The sequence below is a fragment of the Trichomycterus rosablanca genome, chromosome 8 (genome assembly GCF_030014385.1).
Source record: "Trichomycterus rosablanca isolate fTriRos1 chromosome 8, fTriRos1.hap1, whole genome shotgun sequence".
NCBI lineage: Eukaryota > Metazoa > Chordata > Actinopteri > Siluriformes > Trichomycteridae > Trichomycterus > Trichomycterus rosablanca.
The window spans coordinates 32,498,298-32,521,414 of record NC_085995.1 but is presented as its reverse complement, the minus strand read 5'-3'; the positions used below and the strand labels follow the sequence as shown (position 1 = coordinate 32,521,414).

The 23,117-nt window shown below is 39.8% G+C and overlaps 1 protein-coding gene across 2 annotated transcripts in view; it reads left to right on the top strand.

Moving 5' to 3' along the window:
• The first annotated feature begins 4,250 nt into the window (after window positions 1-4,250).
• Window positions 4,251-23,117, top strand: part of met (MET proto-oncogene, receptor tyrosine kinase) — a 56,015-nt gene continuing 37,148 nt past the window's right edge. For both annotated transcript variants that reach the window (XM_063000746.1, XM_063000745.1), the window contains exons 1-2: window positions 4,251-4,510; window positions 7,873-9,050. In XM_063000746.1, coding sequence (XP_062856816.1) covers window positions 7,881-9,050 — 1,170 coding nt within the window. In that variant the 5' untranslated portion in view covers window positions 4,251-4,510; window positions 7,873-7,880. The remainder of the gene's footprint in view (window positions 4,511-7,872; window positions 9,051-23,117) is intronic.

Genomic DNA, 23,117 nt, shown 5'->3' with positions numbered 1-23,117 from the left:
GAAATGTGGCAAAAGGTTGAAAAGTTCAAGGGGGCTGAATACTTTTGCAAGGCACTGTATATGCTTAGATATGCTTCCTCAGAAATGCATTTAGGAACAGCCTAAAACAAACATTTTTGGTACATAAAGTCTATATAAAAGGTTTGTACATGGAGAAATATAAATTGCTGTTTAAATTGCTGTTTTACTGTAATTAAGCCACTATTAGCTGTTTTGATCTTGTTTTTAAAAAGATCACACAGTGAAGAAGCCACACAGGCACACATTTAAACATTTTACTAAACACAACAAAGGAGGGTGGAGATTTAAGACACTGGTTCAAAAGGTACATTTTCAGGCTGCCATGACTACCCCCAACAATACAGCACCATTTTGACCATCCAGTGGCATCGTACCATTGAAGAAACTGTAACATAAAGCAACCTGAACAACAGTTGGTAAAGTAATGCTTTGGTATAATCCACTGGAATAATAAACATGACCATGGTCACTGCCGTCAATTTGGGAAAAAGCCTGGGTTTCAGTAACCTTTTCAAATTTCCTCTAAGGTGTCAAATGGTGTTGGGGTGAGGTTTTTTAAAGCTAAACTCAGTAAACTCAGTAAACCATTTCCATTCATTAAGATCTTAATTTGTACACAGTGCCATTGTCATCAAACACAAAAGGGCATTTTTCATTTACAAGAAATTAAACGTATACTGTATTATTGAGATTTTTTCACTGGACGGCAGCCTAACCCAGATCAGTCACAAGCACTATGGTACCCAATAGTTTTTCAGGCAATTAACAAATTAAGCTATATGGCATTGTGACATTAGTCAAGCTTGGCTGAAAATCAAACTTATAGAGATTTAGGCATTTAAGAACTTTGTAGTGAGTGTTTGGGCAATTAAACCTTCAGCACATTGCAGTTCTGTTCTGTAAGTTTGTATAGACTAATGCTTTGTTCACCTCTTAACATGCTGTTTGTAACTGACAGCAGCTCTTGTGGTGCAGAATGTTATAAACTGACTTGAAAAGGTGGCATTATATTACTAAATATGACATAATACATTTAACTAAGTTCTTCAGTGTGATGATTGAAGATTGCAACTTCATATCTCAGCTCTGCCAATGGCTGGCTGGGTGCTTAAGCAAATAATCATTAACTCGTCCGAGGGAGGGAGGCCATATACCTAATAACTGCTGACTCTTGGTGCGCGATGCAGATCCCCTTTTGAACCCACCTTGTGCAGATGAAAAAAGCTGTCTGCTACTGCACACATGTCGAAAGGGGTGTGTGTTGGTTTTAACCCTCCTTGGTCAGGAGTGGATCTCTGCAGCATTAGAAGCAAAATACTATTAGATTGGGAGGAAAATGCGTTGAAAGGATATCCATAAGGTTTTCTGCATTTGGCCAAGCTGTTTTTAAAAATAATAGTAATTACAACTGCCTACCACTTATTGCACAAAACACAACTCATATACCTGTATAGGCTAACTGACGGTAAATGAAAACATTGCAAATGATCTCTTTGTACTTTTTGCCTGTTAAATAAGGTTTAAGGGAATTAACAAATACCAGATTCTTGTTTTTACTGCATTTTACAAAATGTCCCACATTTTTGTAAATCGGGTTTGTATGATTGCTTGTAATATTGTAAAAGTGTGTCTGTGCATAGTAATATTAATGCAAAGAGTGTATACCGAAGAGCCAAAACATTAGGACCACCCCCTGAAAGTGTGCATGACAGTGCCTATTTTGTAAAAACTGTGCATGTCACTGACATGGGTGTATTATATGTTGGTAATTGAGTGCAGCAGATATGGGCAGCACAAAAACCTGAATTACTTTGATAAGAGCCAAATCATTACGACCAGAGTAAAAGTATCTCAGAAACAGCAATTGGGGCTCAGGCAGCCTTGGTAAGTACCCACTGACAGTGATCTGAGGACAAGCCACAAACCACTTACAGGTCATTGGGCAGCCAAGACTCACTGATGTGACACGAAGGCTATGGCGTCCCGTATGGCCCAACAGAAGGGTTACTTGTTCAGATTGCTTATCGTTTTAATTGTGGTGATGAATGTGTCACAACACGCATGGATCAATTTTTTTATGTGGCTGCATAGTCATTAGGGTGACCATACGTTTACATTTACATTTTCAGCATTTAGCAGACGCCTTTATCCAAAGCGACTTACAGTACAGTTACAGTATACAGTCTGAGCAATCAAGGGTTAAGGGCCTTGCTAAAGGGCCCACCAGCAGCAACCTGGCAGTAGTGGGGCTTGAACCAGCGACCTTCAGATTACTAGTCCAGTACCTTAACCACTAGGCTACGGCTTGCCCCATATGTCCTCTTTTAGTCTGCACACGCTATTCTTTGCATGTTTCGCACTGATTTTACTTTTCTCGTAAGGTCCCGCCTTCTCGCACAAAAATCTGTGTTTTTGTCTCAGTCGGGATCCTTTGGGAAGCAGAATGCATGACCTGCAAAGCTGACACATACAGTATGTGTCAGTGTTAAATAAAGGTGCCAGTTCAGCAAAACATAAAACTGCATTTGTTAGTTGTCTTGTTGAAAAAGTAGCTGTACATTTATTAAAGTTCAGTAACATAGTTGCATGGTTATTGACGCATTTGTCAAATTTTTAAACCCTTTTGGCAATACACATTGCCATGGTGCCACCAATTACATGAAATTACTTTGCCAATTCACCAAAACCTGCCACCTGGCAAAGTGTCCTATTTCTAAAAAAAAAACTAAATATGGTCACCCTTGTAGTCACAGACCAGTCAAACTACCCATTCTTATTCCTGTCCACCATCTACCGCACCTACAATGGGCACACATCTAAGGTGGACATTGGAGCAATGAAAGAGGGTTGACTGGTCCGAGAAACGTTGTTTCGTTTAAGATCACGTGGGCGGCACGGTGGCTTAGTGGGTAGAACGGTCCAGGTCCTTTCTGTGTGGAAAGTGCATGTTCTCTCCGTGTCTGCGTGGGTTTCCAGGGTTTCCCTTCGGAAGCTCCGGTTTCCTCCCATAGTCCAAAAACATGCAAGTGAGGTGAATTGGAGATATAAAATTGTCTATGACTGTGTTTGACATTAAACTTGTGAACTGATAAATCTTGTGTAAGAAGTAACTACCGTTTCTGTCATTAATGTAATCAAAGTGTGTAAAACATAGCATTAAAGTCCTAATAAACAAACAAACACCAAACCCTGTGTCCTATTTTTTGAAAACCAAAATATGGTCACACTTACATTTACATTTTCGGCATTTAGCAGATGCTCTTATCCAGAGCGACTTACAGAAGTGCTTCCATAGTAAACATTTCATTACTCTAGTTTAAGTAAACAACAGTCCAAGAACACAAATCTGCTAAAACCCTGTTAGAACCAAAGTTTTATTTATTTTTTTTTTAAAGAAATGAAAGAGTGTTAGTAAGTAAGTACAAGTCAGCTTAAGTGCTTAGTAAAAAGGTGGGTTTTTAATAGTTTTTTAAAGACAGCAAGAGACTCGGACAGACAGAGGAAGTTCGTTCCACCACTTGGGTGCCAGTACAGAGAAGCCTTGATGCTTGTCTTCCTCTAGTCCTGGATGGAGGATCAAGTCGAGCGAGACTAGTGGCTCGGAGGTTGCGTGGTACAGAGCGGGGTTTGATTAGACCACGAAGGTAGCTTGGGGCTGGTCCATTTTTGGCTTTGTAGGCGAGCATCAGTGTTTTAAACTGAATGCGTGCAGCTACAGGAAGCCAGTGAAAAGAATGCAGCAGTGGGGTGATGTGGCAGTGTTTGGGCTGGTTAAAAACCAGGTGAGCAGCTGCATTTTGAATGAGCTGCAAGGGTTTAGTAGTAGACATGGGAGCTCCTGCCAGGGGGGAGTTGCAGTAGTCCAGCCATGAGATTACAAGTGACTGCACAAGAATCTGAGTGGCTTCCATGGAGAGAAATGGTCGAATCTTCCTGATGACTTGTAGTCTCAGGCCAAACTACCCACTCATACTCCTGTCCACTATCTAAAGCACCTACAATAGGCACACATCTAAACTGGACATGTGAGCATTGGAAGAAGGTCGACCGGTCCAATGAACGCTGTTTTCTTCAGGTTTATATGGACGACCGGGCACGTGTGCATCGACCAATTAGAGAGCTCTGCGGCTGATGACGTAACCTAGCGTGGAAAAGTGCGCGTTCACCTGAAGCCTCGCGCACATCGGTGGATCCGCTGCTCTGTTCGGCTCAGTCTGTGTTTCTCACTGAGGGAGTTTATCCTGCTCAGCGTTTCTCTAACGGGTTATAAGATTTAAGCGAACTTTTAAACACTGACCGCTGAACTGTAGAGTCTGGCAGGTTTTTCATTCATTCTGTGCGGTTTACTTGCTATTTTCTCTGAGTTTATAAAGGAGAATTCAGCTCTGAGAGAAACTTTATTCTGCGCTCGAGCGCGTTCGTGTCTGTGTCGCCTGACAGTTTAAAATGTGATTTTTGTTCTTTACTTTCTGTCGTCGACAGGTTAAAGGTAAGCGACTTTCTTTGTTTTTTATTTGTTAAATGAATTAAACTTGCTTGAGTGTAAAAGCGTATGTTTTGGTTTTGTTGTAGCTTTTGTTTTTCCGTTTTACTAAACTTTGCCAGTTTGCGTTGCTATGGCTGCGTCAAAACCCGCATACTAGTGTACTATGTAGTAGGCATTGTCGTCCCTACCGCTGATATCATATGCTATTTTACTGTTACATACTATTACTATTTAGTATGGTAGTGTTAACCGTTGCCTTCTTATTTATTTGTTTATTTATTAGGATTTTAACGTTATGTTTTACACACTTTGCTTACATTCATGACAGAAACGGTAGTTACTCACTACACAAGATTAATCAGTTCACAAGTTTAATGTCAAACACAGTCATGGACAATTTTGTATTTTCAATTCACCCCACTTGCACGTCTTTGGACTGTGTGAGGAAACCGGAGCTCCCAGAGGAAACCCACGCAGACATGGGGAGAACATGCAAACTCCACACAGACCGGTCTCCACACAGACCGCCCCACCTGGGGATCGAACCCAGCACCTTGCTGTGAGGCGACAGTGCTACCCACTGAGCCACAGTGCCGCCTGTTGCTTTGTTATTATAATAAATAATGTGTTCACATTTCATTTTTATACTTTAAAGTAAACTGGTAACCTGTTGTAAATAAATGTTGGTTTCCTTGAAGTAAAAAAAAAAATTTTTTGTCACAAATCTGTGTCACTAATTATTCATTAAATGCCTAAAATTATTAATTATTCATTAATCATTCATAAATCTTGAAAATGGGTGTTAATTGATAACGCTTTGAATGTACAACATAGCACATGAAATAATGATTTATACTACTTATGCAATACATTGTATATCCGATAGAGTTGGACTGCATATCCAAAAAGTTGCTTCCAAAACTTGCAATACAAGCAGATTGTTTTTAAAGGTACAACCAACCCTTTTTTTTCTTAGAAATGGCACAGGTTAGGATGTCCAGATCCATTTGAAATACTTGACTAGTAAGTATCTGCTGATAGAGACAATGATCCAGTATCTGCAGGGTGTCAATCCAGCCTTCACTTAAATTTAGGAACACTTTCGAGGAGGCATTCCACCTTCTGCATCTATCTCGGAGTGTGACCAGAAAAAAAAAACATGCAGACATAGGGAAAACATCCAAAACGGCTAACAGATTAAGGAAAGAAAATGTCTCTTGCCTTTTTCCTGCCCACAATAAGGTTTTCAAGAAACAGACCCCATTAAACTCTGTGGGTCAATCTGACCCATAACATTATGGATGTAATTTTTTTCTAACATAAAAGAAAGGGTTAAGAAGAGAAAGCTAGTGTGCCTTTCAATTTCACATTCCATTTGTGTTCATTTACATCATCAGATGGTGACACTCACTCTAATGCACCACCATGTCAACCATATTTATTTGGATAAGTGGTAGTCAGACCCTTTTGAATGTATGTTTTATACTTCCATGTAAGTACACCGATCAGCCATACAATTAAAACCACCTTCTTGTTTCTACACACATACCATATGGAAGCACTTTGTAGTTCTACAATTACTGACTGTAGTCCAGCTGTTTCTCTGCATGCCTTGTTAGCCCCCAATCATGCTGTTCTTCAATGGTCAGGACTCTCCCAGGACCACCACAGAGCAGGTATTATTTAGGTGTTGGGTCATGCTCAGCACTGCAGTGACACTGACATGGTGGTGGTGTGTTAGTGTGTGTTGTGCTGGTATGAGTGGATCAGACACAGCAGCACTGATGGAGTTTTTAAACACCTCACTGTCCCTGCTGGACTGAGAATAGTCCACCAACCAAAAATATCCAGCCAACAGCGCCGTGTAGGCAGCGTCCTGTGACCACTGATGAAGGTCTAGAAGATGATCAACTCAAACAGCAGCAATAGATGAGCGATCGTCTACCAACTAAGTAGGAGTGTCTAATAGAGTGGACAGTGATTGGACACTGTATTTAAAAACTCCAGCAGCCCTGCTGTGTCTGATCCACTTATACCAGCACAACACACACTAACACACCACCACCATAGCGTATAGCTCAGATAAAATATATTTTGCATATTGCTTAAGTAAAATTAATATAGCAAACACTTAAAATCTGCCTGATTATTTTAGTGTTTAAATAGCTTGTGTGGCTAAATAGCTTAAAGGATTAAAGATTATGTGAAATATAAAATTTAAAATGGAATTTGCATGGACCAGCTCAAATAACTTGGAAACAATGACAATCTATGCATACAACATACTAATCCACACTCAAAATCAATGAAGTAGGGGAAATGTATTTGCGTGAACAACATGAATATTTTTGTTACATCAAATTTAGCATGATTGCATATTTCTGTGGGTGAAATTCTCAGTACTCTACCAGATTTTACTACATGGACCTGTATATCCTGTGACTAAATTCATTTAAAATTAATTTGGATGAAAGCTAATGACTGATCTCCATAAGCTGTTAGAGTTATCTGTGTTTCTTTGATGTTTTCGGACATGACAGCAAACTCCTTAGGTATTGCACTGTATTGTGATTGAGGTGGTTTCAGATGTACAGCCTGTAGTACATAAAATCGATCTTTACAAAACAGATTAGTAAACAAAACAGGTTAGAAAAAGTGACGGATCAACTGTATGCCAATTACTTTGTAACACGCATACAGTTCCAGGCAAATATTTTCTTCTCTGTAGGTACTCTTGTTTACTTTTAGTGAGGCACAGATAAAGACAGTGAATCCTTTCTCTTGGCTTTGATAAAAGTAGACAGCTTGGTCTGCTCTTCTCTCTTTCTGCCTTCCTCTTCAAAGCAAACCCCTTGTTTAAGTGTTTAAGCCCACCAAAGATAAATCACCTCTCCAGTGTCTGCAGCCTGCCTGTCTTAATTGAGTTTTTCAACCGCTCCCTTGAGGATTGTCTAAAGTTAGCCTTGTCGTTGTGGTGCAATCTCAGTCGGCTGCCGATGCACTGATTCATTTCCACTGCTGCAAGACCACATGAATGCTTTTTGGACATTTCAAATTTACCCATTATGTTAACAGCGGTTCACCATGTAGTCTGTGGTGAATTGCAGGCACTTTGCCTGTTTTAAGTGCAGCTTTTTGTTGTTATACATCTCAGTTTAAAATAGCAGCAAGTGATCTCATGCCATTGTGGTTAGAGTGCGGGAAGTACAGATGTATTTTTTACCAGTACAAGCCCCAGAAGATTTTGTGTGCATGCTGAATTTTAATTTTCTAATGGGATATTTATATATCAGAATAATAGAATGTTGACTTTCTATCACATACTTCAGTTTTTAATGTCAATTCTCTCTGTTTTTGCCTTCTAGGAAACACAATGAAAACAACCCTGTATGGTGCCACATATATTCTAATCTTTCTCCAGACGTTGTGGCTGGAGGTACTTGGCAAATGCAGAGAACCAGGAGAAATCTCCAAACTTAATCTTTCTGTGACATATGACCTTCCCCACTTTGTGGCAGATACACCTGTGCAAAAACTATTAGTTTTCAATGAATCTGTATATTTGGGTGTTACTAACACGATCTATGCCTTATCTGGAGAACTTAAGAAAATAGATGAGTATAAAACTGGACCTGTTCATGAGAGCCCCCAGTGCAGTGCTTGTGAAGGCTGCAAAGATCCAAAGCTACCACGCAATGCTAACAACACCAGCGTTGCTCTGCTCATGGAGACCTACTACGATCCTGAGCTCTTCATCTGCGGCACAGTTGGGAATGGCGTCTGCACCAGCCACCTGTTAGAAGACGGTCAGCTAGGCTTAGACATGAACTGCATGCGCTCACATAACAAAGATGGCAGCCAGTATGTCGTTGGCTCTGCAGGAACCCATATTGTAAATGTAGAAGTTGGTGGTGTTGTGAGGTTCTTTGTAGCCAATTCGGAGCCTCTTGACCCATCCCTATCATCTCCTCGTCTTCACCATACAATCTCAGTACGAAAGATGTGGGAAACACAAGACCGCTTTGAGTTTGTTTCTAAACAGTCATATATGGACCTGGCACCAGGACTGCATGGGAATTATCCTTTGCGCTATGTCTATTCCTTTCACAGTGGCTCATATGTTTACTTTCTCACCGTGCAGCGAGAAAGCAGCAGCTCCAAAGCCTTCCATACACGCATTGTGCGGATGTGCTCCTCTGACTTGGAGCTTCTACATTACGTAGAAATGCCTTTTGAGTGCATTTATTCTGAGAAAGGGAGGAGAAAACGGTCAACACAGACAGTGTTCAATGTTCTTCAGGCGGCACATGTCGCCAAAGTTGGAAGCGACCTGCGCAGAAAGATGGGATTCAAGGAAGGAGATGATGTGCTGTTTGCAGCATTTGCTGAGAGTAAACATGACTCACCTGAGCCCACAGCAAGTTCTACAGTGTGCGTGATCTCTGTTGCTGAAATCAACAACTTCTTCAGGGACTTTATGCAACAGGGTCACACCAAGCCACTGTACCACTTATCTGGAGCTGAAATGAAGTCCTACAATCAGGTAATTATCAGATTATTCTTAACTGTTTGAAAATAAGATGTAGATACAAATATGCCTCTGGTCACAAGTGTTTTATCTATTACAGTTTTACCTTTACTAAATGCAGGTGAATATGTCCAGGTGATCATTAGTTTTGCACTAAACCTATAAAGCTAATGTAGCCCGACAGGGTGCCACAGTGTATCATTTCCATGTAGGTGCCCAGCTGGCCGATATTATCACTGACATCTGAACCCTGATTTCAGTGGTTGTGGGTTTGCATAAAAGACCACTGCACCAACCAAACGTACACACAAGAGAAATATCTATCTCACTTATTTTTTATTTATTTATTTTTTTGTAAATACATTATAAGCTATAAGCTGGACATTTCATTACCGCCTTGCTTCATCTTCTGACTGCTTCATAGCTATAAATCACTGAGCTGACCTCTCATCCATCACCACAGACTGGATCAATCAGTAAATTGTGGTGATCAATAATAGCATGAATTGAGCTGCTGATGACTCTCTGAGGAGCCTGTCAGTAAATTAAGGGATATTGCAAACCAGAGTTTATGGCAGAGCAGGACTGTACCAGTGTTTTTGATTTTTTTCCATTTCATTTTCATCAACTGCTTCTTCTCGATCAAGGTCATGGTGGGTTCAGTTCCACTGGAAACACTGGGCGCAAGGCAGGAAAACCCTGCACGGTACGCCTGTCCATCGCAGTGCTATTGCCTTCCCCCTTTATCCTCGGACATAGTTAATCATTTCTGTGTAGAGGTTGGTCGGTCGATGCTTGGTTGGCCGCAGAGATTTCAACTATGATCTGCATGGTAAAATGTGAATGCAAATGGATTGTAATAAGCATGTAGAGCTATTCAGATGTACATACCTTGAGCTCTGTGAACTGTGATAAATGTTGACAGAGCTAAAGCAGTCTGGCAAAACATCAGCCCAAGTTCCAGGGTCATAACTTAGTTCCAGTCAGCATTCTCATATATGCCACTTAGAATGATGCATTTGTTATCAGCACATGACATTCATTTTGTGATCTAAAACCAGTAAGCAGTTTTGCATTACAAAACCATGACTGGTCGTGTGAGGGAGTTGTTATTACCTACACTTCGACACACATACCAGTTACTTTAAAAAAAAAAAAAATTCTACAGCTCAAAGTATGTTTGCTATTTGTTTGCCTTTGGCTATTTGAACCATTGTGACTCTAGATGACCGTTCTCCAGACTTGTAAATCTGTCTTTGCTATCTTATCTGAATCTCTGTTCTGTGGAGACCTCAAACACCCAACAGGTGTCCTTTGTGTCTGGCAGTTGTTAAATTGCTTGAGTTCATATGGACCCAGACTGAAGTTGGTTCCCTCTGTTTCATGCCTCTCTGCTGCTTTGTCTGTTACAATCCCTCAGTACGTTAGTGCTTCATCTGTCCAAACTTACAAAGTGCTTCCAATTTATCATATCGGAAAACCTGTTGGCTCCATTCAACTACCTCAAATATTTTAGTTTCACGTATTTCCTGCTCTAAACATTGTCATCCGCTTAGTGTGGACACTGCTTCTATCAGTTTTCATTACTTGTATGTACCACAGCCAAAATCGCTTTTAATGACACCAGATAAGTGCCCTGTCCCATTAATTACCCCAAAGAGAAGATAAAGAAAGACAGGCCTTCATGCCCGTGTTTAAATAAGCTCCAGTTCCAGTGTTCACGTAAAACAGCTTTACTGGTTTTAAAGGAGTGGTCGGTTTTTGGTGCCATCAGTTAAGTTAATAACCTCACACCTAACATATGCTACATGGGCACAAACTTTCTTATCACTACTTATCAGAGCAGAGCTTTTTACCTAAGGCTTTAAAGCAAAGCCATTGTGTCACAAAAAGGTGTTGAATTGTTTTTATCTTTTTGACCATTATCAAAACTGTGCCACAGTTTTACACTTAAGATGTAAACAATGAGGTTGTTAAAGAAAAGGATGTTATTCATTTTTTCCAGAGAGGATTGTATTGTTAATGATGCTGTTTAAACTTAACAAGACTTGCTTTTAGAGTCAGTCTCATTTCAACATTAATTGATAATTAGTTTGTTTGCCAAAATTCTACACCATGTTCAGAGTGAAAACCACCAGCCAAGATGTTGCTATAAACGTGTGATCCCAAATATCTTTGTGCCAAACTGAGCTTAATAGTGAAGCATTTAAGAGGCTTTACTAAGCTGACTGGCTGCAAATTTGCATTTCAATTAAAGATGCCTAGATGATGGCGGTTTATATTATATAAGATGGAGCTCAGGTGGCTCAACAGTCTATTACGCTAGCCCACTATTGCTGAGATCCAGGTTTGAATGTAAAAGGGGGCTTACATTAGAACACTGGGCACATAGCAGGAACACACTAGACAGGGCAGGGCTCCAATCCATTGCACGGCTTCGACCTTACAAGACACAGCCAATCATGTTTGTTTAGACACCCGGCCAGCCAGTAGCACTGGATACCAGTAGTGGTGGGCTAGCATAATAGACAGGTTTGACTTTATAGTTTACATCTTGACAAGTTCTTTGCTGAATAATACTGAATAAGTATTTCTTTTTTAAATATTTTATGAGGGCCTAAATTATCTGGTAGCTGCTTAGTTTGGTTTGGCCCTTTCATATTCTTTACATTTAGGATAAAAAAAAAAAAATGTTTGTTAAAGAAAAATCTGTTGGAACTAGAGCCACTGAAAAAGATTGCAGTCACACTCAAGCTCTACTCTAGCCATGCTGCTTGGTTATTTAATTTGGGTACATGGATTTCTAAGAGATGGTTGTAAAGGCTTTTAAATAGTAGTGCAGATAAATGTTGCGGGTGCTTAAAAGGATCTGTCCTATTACTGAAAACAAGCGCCTCTTCAAATTATTGATTGCAGTCTGCTGTTGCACAGCAATATTTGCATTAAATATGAACAGACATATGTAGAAGTCTAATTTGTTTAGTAATCGAGGCATACTGTGTTAAATGCGAAAAATGAAACAGACTTGATACTTCGACCAATCAGAACAGGGCACTTAGGACTAAAAATAAACAGCTACATTTCAAGTCATAATTATGATCTGATTAGGATTGATTAGAGAAAGAGGCAAATGCTGATTGCTTTTAAATTGAATCTGAAGCCTGATTGATTACCATTTATATCATTCCGGCCAAGAACTTTTTGATCGACAGTTATTTTAATTTTAACAGCTCTGATGACTAAGTGAGGATGTATTTGGGTAGTGTGTTTAAAAACCTAATGAAACAAACACTTCTGGTATATTGATTTTATGTTTCTTTGTAAATCATAGTGCAAACTGACACTCCATTTAAGTAAACACTGTGTTGTTTTGTGATAATTTAAGGACAGTGTCTTTAGGTACACTAGGGCTGGCACGTACCACTGGCAACAAGCTGCAGCCTGTGCGCGTGTGTGTAGTTGCTCGATCATGTTCATGTTTGAACATAGTGGCGAAACCCAGTGTCGTTCGTAGGTCAGAGCTCGGTTGAGGGAGGTTCCCCCAACTAGCTGCAGAGAAACAAAATCATAGAGAAAAGGCAGCATACCTGTTGTATCCTGCCAGCCTTTCCGTACCTGATAAGGTGTACGCATGTCTGATAAAATGAATAAAGATGCAAGTGCAGGAATGTTTGAAGGACTGCTTTTTAGTTATATGAGGGGAGAGATTTTTATTTACCACTTAAAAACACCTGTCCAACTGATTGACTCACACATACAGAGCGCAGCAGCTATAACAGGAGAGCAGGTGGATGAATGCAGCTGCATGTTTTCTCACAGTCAGGTTCCTGCAGTGATCTGATGTTCACTGCACTGCACTGCCATGACAGATGCCCATGCGTGACTCTAGACTATAAATGAGAGCAGGGGGAGACTGGGCAGCTGGTGCCCAGGTGCATGTTCTTTCTCTTTCAGCTTAAGCACCTGTGCTGAGGTGTCTGCTCACTCTTGTGGGCCTGGTTTGCTTTATTACTTATATCCTAAATCAGTTTATGTACTGCAAGAAGGGCTAACACCATATAAATGCCCACAGTTTTGGGTTATAATCAATTGTATACTTTTGTATACTATTTAGTGTATCATCAAAAATGTAAACATTTGGAATTAAAAACAATTCCAGCAATCTACCAGCTCAATAGGTAGTGTGAGTGCTGCACCAGGTTTTTGAGGTTTTGGGTTTGAACCCCACTTTCTTTAACTCTTTGTAAGAAATGCAAATGGAGGATTGGCTACGCTAGTTTGAACTGTAATGTGTTTAATAGTTTAAATAAACCTGTACATTATTTTTAAAACACTTTTGTTAAGAGCATACATTGAGCAACAGCATACAATATCATGTATTGTCAGTATTTTTAAAGATGTCAGACAAAAAGCAATGACTACCTGGTATAAAGCTGGGTGTGTCAAATATCACTTCTACTTAAAGTTTAATTTTGGACCTAAACAGAAACTGTATTGGTCTGTTAGTCACCATGTGTGATTTTGATAGAATGCAGGAACAAAACTATGTATATGATTTTAGATATGAACATTGATTTCCAATGTTTTGAAGCTTGAAGTATTTGGCCTGATTGGTTCGTCCATCAGTTTTGGCATGGTGCCTGTTTTTTTTTTTTTCTTTGGCTATATTAGAATTGCACAGGTGGTCAATATTGTGATAAAAATCAATAAACATTATAAATATTGTGTATCCATACACTGTCTGTGTTTGTTTAGTGGGGTGAGGAGATATAAAAGGACCCATAAAGCAGATAAGCATACAACGGTAAATTATAAAAAGTCGTCTACGCTTGCAGTCTGTCGTCTGAAGACGTTTAACTGGGTGGCGTTCAACCGTGTTTCGTGTTGTTATTAATATACCATGTATAGGTATGCTGTTAATTACAGACCAGCCTTCAATTTACTTGTTAACAGATGAGAATCTCGTCTTTTCTCAGATTTACATCTATATGCTTTTTATTCTGCCTCCCAGCACTAGAATTCTGTCAGTCTCAGATCAGGTACATGCGTAAGCTGTCAAGAAGTCTTGATGAGTCACTTGCCCACAGGCACGTTTGTTAATCTATAGCACTTGCCATGAATACCACTTCCTCGTTTTTTCTCCCTTCGCTAATTTCCTGCTTTCTTGGATTGTAAATTTCAGTAAAGCTCTCAGTTATGCTTCATCTACCTTTTGTGTATGCCCACACACACAGGCGCTGTCTAGTTGCCATTTATTGAAGCTACAAAAGCTCCAAGTCGATGTAGAACAGCAACTCTATCAACCTAAGCAATGTTACTGTAACATTCAACAATCGTTATTCCAGCCGGGTTTTAGGATTTGCTTATGCAACTGTTTTTAAAAGTGTTTTAGAGCCCAGCTTTAAGGCGAAGGTTTTGCTTTAAGATGAAGCCGTTGTTTTTACCTTTACCACTTAGTCACTGCTGGTTTGCTTCAGTGTGACGTTAATAGTGTGCCCACACAATGGGCCTGTCTGATCCTGTGCGAATGAATGTGTTTTCAACTAACGAAGGGGGGGAAGACATACTATTCACTTTTATCACCTGCTGATCTCACACACAATGCTAACAGCAAATAAGACCTTATCTGTGCCATTCCTGTCTGCTCTTTCAGAGTGTCACTTAGTCTTTATAAGAAAGATCCCACAGTGGACACAGCTAGTTAAATCACTTTTTTCACCACTGTGAAAAGAGATTGAGCTTCATCTGACACCCTGTCTAGCTTTGTGGTTTTAGTAGAGCATGAAAAGATCCTGTTTGGTCAACTAATGGAACAGAATAGGACTAAGCAATACAACAATGGAACACTGTTAAATTCTTTTTTTCAGTACCTTTTTTTCTGCAATATTAATAATTCTGATATTTTAAAAGCAGGGATGCATTTTGACATGGGCAATACTATAACTGCATTTAGAAAAGATATCAAGGATGCACTAAACTAATGCTGTTTTAAAAGAGATGATTCCTAATTACTGTATTTAAGTACAGTTGGCATTTACTATTCATTTTTGTTTTTTTATTTTTTCAAAGAATTTATGTTTTGTAAAAATTGATTAGGGTGGCATGGTGGTGCTGTGGATAGTGGCTAAATTTGTAATCAAAAGGTCCTTTTGTGTGGTCTTGTTTTTCATTTGACACTAAGCAGAGGAACAATGACACAAAAACTACCAGTGCACCCTTAGGGCAGAGCTATTTGTACATTGTGGTTTATAAATCCAAAATGTGGCATTAGTTTCACATATTTGCAAATCTAGATTTTTTTTTCAAACACTTCAAACGCCTGCTTCTAACACATGCAATAAAACAAAAGTAGAAATGTAAAATTCTAATTTAATTTAGGGTGTGCAACCCAAGCCATCTGCTCCAGCTTTTGGCGACATTGGATCCATGCCCATACATTTAAAGACAAAAACAGATGTGCTTTAAAAATGCTATATTCTGAAAATGTTCCCCAAAGAACTCCAAAGTGCAAGAAAGATGATGGCACGGAGTGCCAGTTGTTTAATGTGTGAAAAATTTCCACAATAATCCATTGCTTTGGTCACAATTTGTAGCAGTGTTTGTGTCATTTTAACACTTAGTGTAATGGCTATTTAATCTGGTGTTTAACTTGTATAGCATAAACATTATGAGCTTCTACTTGTACTCATATTTTGTACCCATACACATACCATAATTTAACAAATAATAATATAAGAAATTCACAAAAAAGCAAATGCCTGGAAGAACTGCAATTTTGAGTGCTGATGTGTGTAGCACTTGTTTGAACTCCATTGCAGCACTCACTACCACTAAACTGGCTTTTGAAACAACAGCACAAGAACAGTTTGTCAGGACCTTAATGAATAGAATTTTCTATTACTAAGCAGCCATGCACAAGCTTAGGATATGGTTGTGGATGTTCTCCCTGTGTCCGTGTGGGTTTCCTCCAGATATGCCAGTTTCCCCTTGCACCTAGATGAAAGTGAGTCACTAAGTCAATGTTTGTCACCCTGTGATGGATTAGACCCCTGTTCATCCCCTATGCCAAGTGTTTCTGGGAAATAAATAAGAGAAAATTTCCTGCTGTTATTTAAGGTGTCCTTTTTTGGTTATTTTTGTATCAGGTTTAGCTTCCTAACCTTGCTAACTACAGAAAATAGCTGTGATTAAAATACTTTTTTTCACGAATGGGAGAAGATGTGATTAAAATTATTAGACAACCACTAAAAGTGTGCCAAAAAACTGTAGGTAATTTACTCTGTAATTTTCTTAGGGGAGAAGAAGGAAAACAGACATGACAGATTCAGATATCGATACATTTACAAAGAAAGCACCTTTAATAGCTGGATCCTGCCCCCCTCCCCCCGATATACTAGTCTAATCCAAGTGCTGCCTATGACATAAAAATGTGAAAGTTTAAGTGTCAGGTGTCGACAACTGTTTGGACTTATAGTTTGTTTACTTTTTCAAATGTACACATCACATAGCATTTTGTCAGTAATAACAGTTTTGTTAATGGATTCTGTTCTGACTCAGTGACATCAGTAACTTTGTATGCTACCAATCAAAATGTGTTAACTAACTCTTCACAACACAACAATGTTACAAGAGAATATATTAGATTTCTCCCTAAATCACACCTGAGGCAGACGTGTTTTGACAGGCCTTTAAAGGCGTGTGGAGGAAATGTTGTTTGTTCTTGCTCACAGCAAGTTGGTTCCTCCCAGGCTGTGTTTTGCTGAACTGATCTTGTCTTGTCCAGTACAAACACACACTTCTGCCACACTTAGTTTTGAGTTCTGCATCTAAAGAAAAGATACCTGTTGTGCCTTTGATAAAAAAATAATTTAAAAGCATACTGAGGGTGTCTCTCAACACCATACAAAGCATAACATTTCTTTGTCAGGTCTTTTTGCCTGTTTTTGCATGTTTCCCTATTTCTTCCAATCTAGTCATATTCAGTTACCCAGTAACAGTAGAAGGCTGAGATCTATTGTCTCTTTTTTCCTTTTTGCATTGTCTCAATATGGATATACTCAGTTACTCTGCGGTCTGATGACCTACTGGTTGTACCACACTCTCGCAGGCCAAAAAAGGGCCGCAGGCTACCACAAGCATCCTCAAATGTGTAAAGCCACATGCTACACTGGGCACAGGTCGGTTCTTGCAATGTCAGCAATTGGGATTTCCCCATCTTCACTTTCCTCCATAGACATGGCTGGTTGTGTCTGTTGAGTCCCCGGTCAGACTGGTGGCACCACTAAGACTCGAACTCAAGACTCTTGTGCTCTGTTATTACTCTTGGACATTTTGGTGTTTATTTTGAAGGGTGCTGAGTAGTCCTTAGAAACAGCAAGGCTCTCTGGTGTGGTCTTTTTTTGGAGTAATGGTTAATGTCATGTTTTCTGGCTCCTTTTCTAGGAGCACAATTAAAAACAGATTTCTGCAGGATCTGAAAAACTGAAAATGCAATGCATGTCTGGATTGTTTAGTCACTGGTACAGTTTTGCACCATCAGACATAAAAATGATGAGATCATCAAAGAGAAAAAATCTTCATAGTCCTCACACTAAAAGTGAAACTGATTGTTCAGGACTGCTGGACATATGGATGTTTTCCCATTAATATTTCTTACTATTGAGTGCTGGAGTTCTTTTTACAAAGGGTCATAAGTTTATTGTCGTTTTTGTGCCATGTTTTTTTAGACATGCTTTTTGCTCTTTAATGAAATTACATTCATCCCTCGTGCCGCCCATATTGGCTTTATGTTCTAACGTGATTGTTGATGGAAAGACTCATTAAACTGTGACTCATGTTGTCTGCTAAAACGAATAGACCTTTTTTGAAATGTTTCGAATAGATCCACACTGTAACAGTAAATGATGAGAGACTGGCTGTATGAAGTGATTCCGACACTAAATTATCCCATTTTCATTTGTGCCTTCCCTAAGTGAATGAGTGTACATGGCTTACAAGTGCTTCTATAAATATGCTGGAAACCTCTGTCACTTGACTGATCTTTCTGTCAAGAAGTAGGAAAACAACTTGAGCATTAGTCAAGCTTGAAGCCTGAAGGATCCCAGTGGAGCTTTATATCTACATGAAGTGTTTTACTGCACAGCGCCATGTTTTTTTTGAAAACACATTCAAGTCCAACAACCTTGTGCATTTAATTCTCACCTTAACTTAATAACCAGCTGCAGCACTTTTAGTAGCAATGACTGCAAATAAACACTTTTTATCATTTAATTTTACTTCTTCTGTGGATAAATATTAGCCTACAATTCTTTGCAAAACTGCAATAAATTAGAGGATTTGGGGAATGGACGCTGTGTAACCTCTTACCACAACATCTCTGTTTGGTTCAAGTGTTTAATTCTGTTTAATTTGAGCTATCCTGATGTGGACCTGCTTCAGTATTTTGAATAACAGTCCTACTGTAAATCCCAAAACATCTCAACTCACGGAGAAATGATTTTACATTCTCTTTATTGTATTATTAAGGTACTTTAATAAAAATGACATGAGTGTGGCTGTTTCTCTTGCAGTGGTTTCTTGCTTGCTGCCGTTCTATTGATTATATTTTAGTATCCTTTATTTGTATTGCAGTTTTATGATCACTGGTCTACGCCGAGGCTAAATGCAGTGGATTTAGGAAGTATACTGGCATTTTATTGTGATGTAGATTTGATTTTGAATTAATCTGATTTTTAGCTTAATGTTTAAAACTTTTTATTTTTATTTTAAAAGATCTTAATCATTGACCTCTGTGGTGGGATTGTAACTGTTTTTTTTAATGCATTTTCTCCCCATTTTCCTCCCAATTTAGCACACTCAATTTGTCTTCCGCTGCTGAGGGATACCCGATTGCATCCGAGGAGAGCACGTCACCGTACACGCCTCTTCTGCCAATCAGGGTCCTTACACAGCGTATGAAAATCCCACCCACACATAATCCGGTCCCCACCCTGCAGATACGGTGGCCAATTAGTATCTGCTGCAGGCACTGCCAATTATGCCCGCCAGATGGCGCCCAGCTGACCGGTGGCAACGGCGAGTTTCGAACCCGAAGAGTTCAGAATCTCGGTGCTGGTGTGCTAGCGGAATATCCCGCTGCGCCACAGGGGCGCCGTAACTGTTTTGTTAAATAGAAACAAGAGTTTAAAAAACCATGCTAAAAAGATACTCAAACACTGGAGGCACAGCTTGTTTGATCTGCTGCTGTTGTCACATTACATGATGCTATATTGCCACCACCATTTATGTTAGTGTTGCACCATGCACCATATTTTAAGGATGCATACATGCTTAAGTGGTGCAGCAGTAAAATCACACTAGCCCACTATCTCTGAGATCCAGGGTTCAAATGGTGTGTCAAGGTGGCAACCCCTAGTATGGGAGCAACCAAGGGAAAAAAATACAACCAATACTGAGAAGAAGTATTGTTTATCTTATTGTAGTATTATTTACTTTATTGCCTTATATTGATTTGCACAGCATGTCTTGTCAGGTTGCATGTAGACCACTGCACGGTGCTGAGCTCTAATCTGACATTATTTCCAGCTTCTCTAATTACCCCACAGTGCTGATCCCCATGACCCAGTAATCTAAGAAACTCCACAAACACCAGAGTCAGGTTGCTATGTTGCGTGCTTTACAGACATGCAGGTTGAGCACCTCTTCCAACCACTAGTACTACAAACACACACAAAAGAGTGAACTGCCCTGGGTCAAAATGCCATGTTATTTTAGCCTCAGGGCAGCTGATTGACTGAAGTGTTGAGCTCCAGTGCTCCAGCAATTAAAAAAAACTGTGCATGGCTATTGCATCTTCACTTTACTGTAGCTCAGCCTCAGAGGGAACAATGAATTTGTGGGGGTGACATTTTTTTTGCCTACAGATCTCCTTACACTCAGATCAGGCCTCACAGAGGAGACGCCAAAGGCCATAAAGTTGTAAAATACCAAAGCTCGGTCTCAGTAACTTTATCACCCCACTATTGTGCTGGGCACAATATCAATGACTTTAAACGTTAAACTGGAGCCTCTATGGTGCCGTGACATTATCATAGCTCTTGATTTTCATCCTGCTAATAACACTTTGCTGCAGGACAGAATTTTGAAGATTTAATGCTCAAAAGATAATTTACTTGTAATATTGAAGTGATAATGTGAGCTCTCAAAAAGAGCAAAGGACAACATCTTTGCTTTGTATTGATATTGTTTTTTGGAGCTTTTTGTCTGTCTGTTTGTAATAAACGATAAACACCACATGAAAATAATGAGGTAAAAAATGCCATGTAAGACTGTTTATAAAGCACACATAACCCTTCAACTTTAGGAAAGTTGAACACTCCGTATTGGGTGCTTTGAGACAGACCCGACTTAGTGGAGTAAGTCTCAGTGGAATAGCTCCTGAATCCTGTCAAAACATTGCTTAGCATTTTCATTTCATTTCAGCCCTTAATTTTCTTTAAGGTGGAATGCTCTTTATTTTTATCTTTTTTATCTGATTGTTTCCTAGAGTTTAATTCCTTTGGAAACTCTCTCAAGTTGACCCCACTTCAGTTTGTTTTCAGGGTTTTCCTGCAATTTTAAAATCATGGCAAGCTGCTATGCTTTCTAAAAAAAACATTGTATAAGGTTGTTTATGCTCCTTATGTTGAGTTTTGTGAAAATGCAGTTTTTTTACAGGAGTCTTTCCAGGATGGGCTCTTATCCTAACCAAGATGAAGTATTTACTAAATGCTGCTGGGCGGCACGGTGGCTAAGTGGGTAGCACTGTCGCCTCACAGCAAGAAGGTCCTGGGTTTGATCCCCGGGTGGGGCAGTCTGGGTCCTTTCTGTATAGAGTCTGCATGTTCTCCCCGTGTCTGCGTGGGTTTCCTGCAGGTGCTCCTGGTTTCCTTTCACAGTCCAAAGACATGCAAGTGAGGTGAATTGGAGACACTAAATTATCCATGACTGTGTTTGATATAACCTTGTGAACTGATGAACCTTGTGTAATGAGTAAGTACCATTTCTGTCATGAATGTAACCGAAGAGTGTAAAACATGACAACATGACAAAACTAAATGCTGCTATTGTGCAAATTGTGCATCAGTTAATATGCGCATATGTCTTTTTTATCTTAAAACACTTTTTGGGGGGTAGTTTCAGTTGTGTAGAGAATGGTTTAGTTTATATTAACTGATAACTCTGTTTAAACTTTTTTTTTTAGCACTGGCATGTTATCTTGGGGTGTTAAGCCAAACTTCAAAGAATGTTTAATGAATTTCAGTACACTTTTATACATTTATGTCTTAAGAGCAAATAAGCAGTGGTTTTTCTGTATGGTGGACTATGCACAAAGCAAACATGCTGAAAATAAATCCACATCAAAGCAGTCTGTCCACGGAGGGTGATTGCACTGGCTGGCTTTGGTGCACCTCCTCCTTTGTGTCTCTCTCCACCTCATATCACACCAAAGCTTGAACTGTCCACTGAGCACATTCCACCATCTCTTTCACCATCATGCTGTATCTGGTAAAGCAGCGCTTCAGTTCTACACCTCACTGAACTCAGCCTCCCTTCCACTGACCTGACGTGGGTACAATGAGTGTGTCCCTGCCTGGCACTGAGACCACTCAAGCTGGTAATGAGAGCAGGGCTTGGTGCTCTCCTGGCCTGATTTATCACCTGCCTGCATTGTTCTCTGCTGCTTCAAAGCTCTCCTTTGAGACATGCCCTGAAATGAAGCTGAGTTTTGCTCTGAGTAAAGTCATGACTGTGACTCATACGTCTTACTCACCCTAACAGAGAGTTGAAGAAAACTTTCTGTAAAGAATTAAGGGATTTGTTCTATAGGCACTTGTGGCCTTCAATATTAAAGCTCTCTCCTCTCTTTCAATGCTGCTTGGCTGGCACGGGGTGAACTTAGCATTTTTTTTTGGCCTTTTGAACCTGTCAGTCTGTATGTTTTTCAGTTTTGTTGCCTGCCACTGCCATTCTACAATGTAACAATACACCAGCTAAATTGGTGTGATCCCCTTCTTAATCATTAACCGCCTGCTCACAGAACATGGTTGGGTCCTTTAGTCACAGGTCTCTTGTGCCAGGGTCTGGTTTCATTAATTATTAATGACTCCTTGGCCGTCACGCTGGGTTTCTGTGCTAGCTTGACCAAGAAAAAAGCCTTCACCCCCTCCCCTTCTCAGTTCTCCACATTTGATGGCAGGTGGTTTGGACTTGTGCAAAGTAAACATGACATTCAGTTCTAGTAGTAGTCAGCAGTGAAAGAGTCTAACTTTCCACAAGTTTGTCAAAAGCTGCTCAGTAAATAATCCAAAAGCCGGAATGCCTTATGTTACTCTCTAGAATTATATAAGAAACACTAGATCACCCACAGGTTGTGAGAGTCATAGCCAAAGAAAACTGGACTGAGTGAACATTTTAGCGAAGCAGCAGGATAGTTCCTTCCAGTTTCTCATGAACTTCTGCCATCTGTGAGTGCACCCATCTGACTGTGGCAGGGAAGATTTGAGCACCATTGAAAAAGATATACAGCTAATCTCCATCATACACTGATTTTTCTCAACAAGACATACTGAGCTACATTTTTTTTGGCTGCTCTTGTATTTTTGGAGGTCACCACAGGGAATCATTCTGGTCAGCATACCTGATTTGGCACAGTTTTTATGCCAGATGCTCTTCCGTACACAACCCTTGTTATTTAATCTGGGTTTGGGACTGGCACTGAGAGCTAACTGACAAGTGCTCCTCCCAGTGGCAAGGCTATTCAGCCATCCCAACCTCCCCCATCCTAAAATGTAGCTGATCATGTTGGTGTAGACGCCGACTGAGGTTCGAATCTCATAGGCAGTGGGCTAGTTTATTTTACCACTACATGCCCACATGCTGAGCTTTTTTTGAACATACTGGCTTAATTCCTTAAGCGGTCTCAACCATTAAACACATTTGGCATGGAAAATCAGTAAGAGAGCTCTTTCAGGCTAAGACTTGTGTAGCAGAATATATAATGTGCATGACCCTATTAAATCGTTGTTATGCATCATCAAAGTT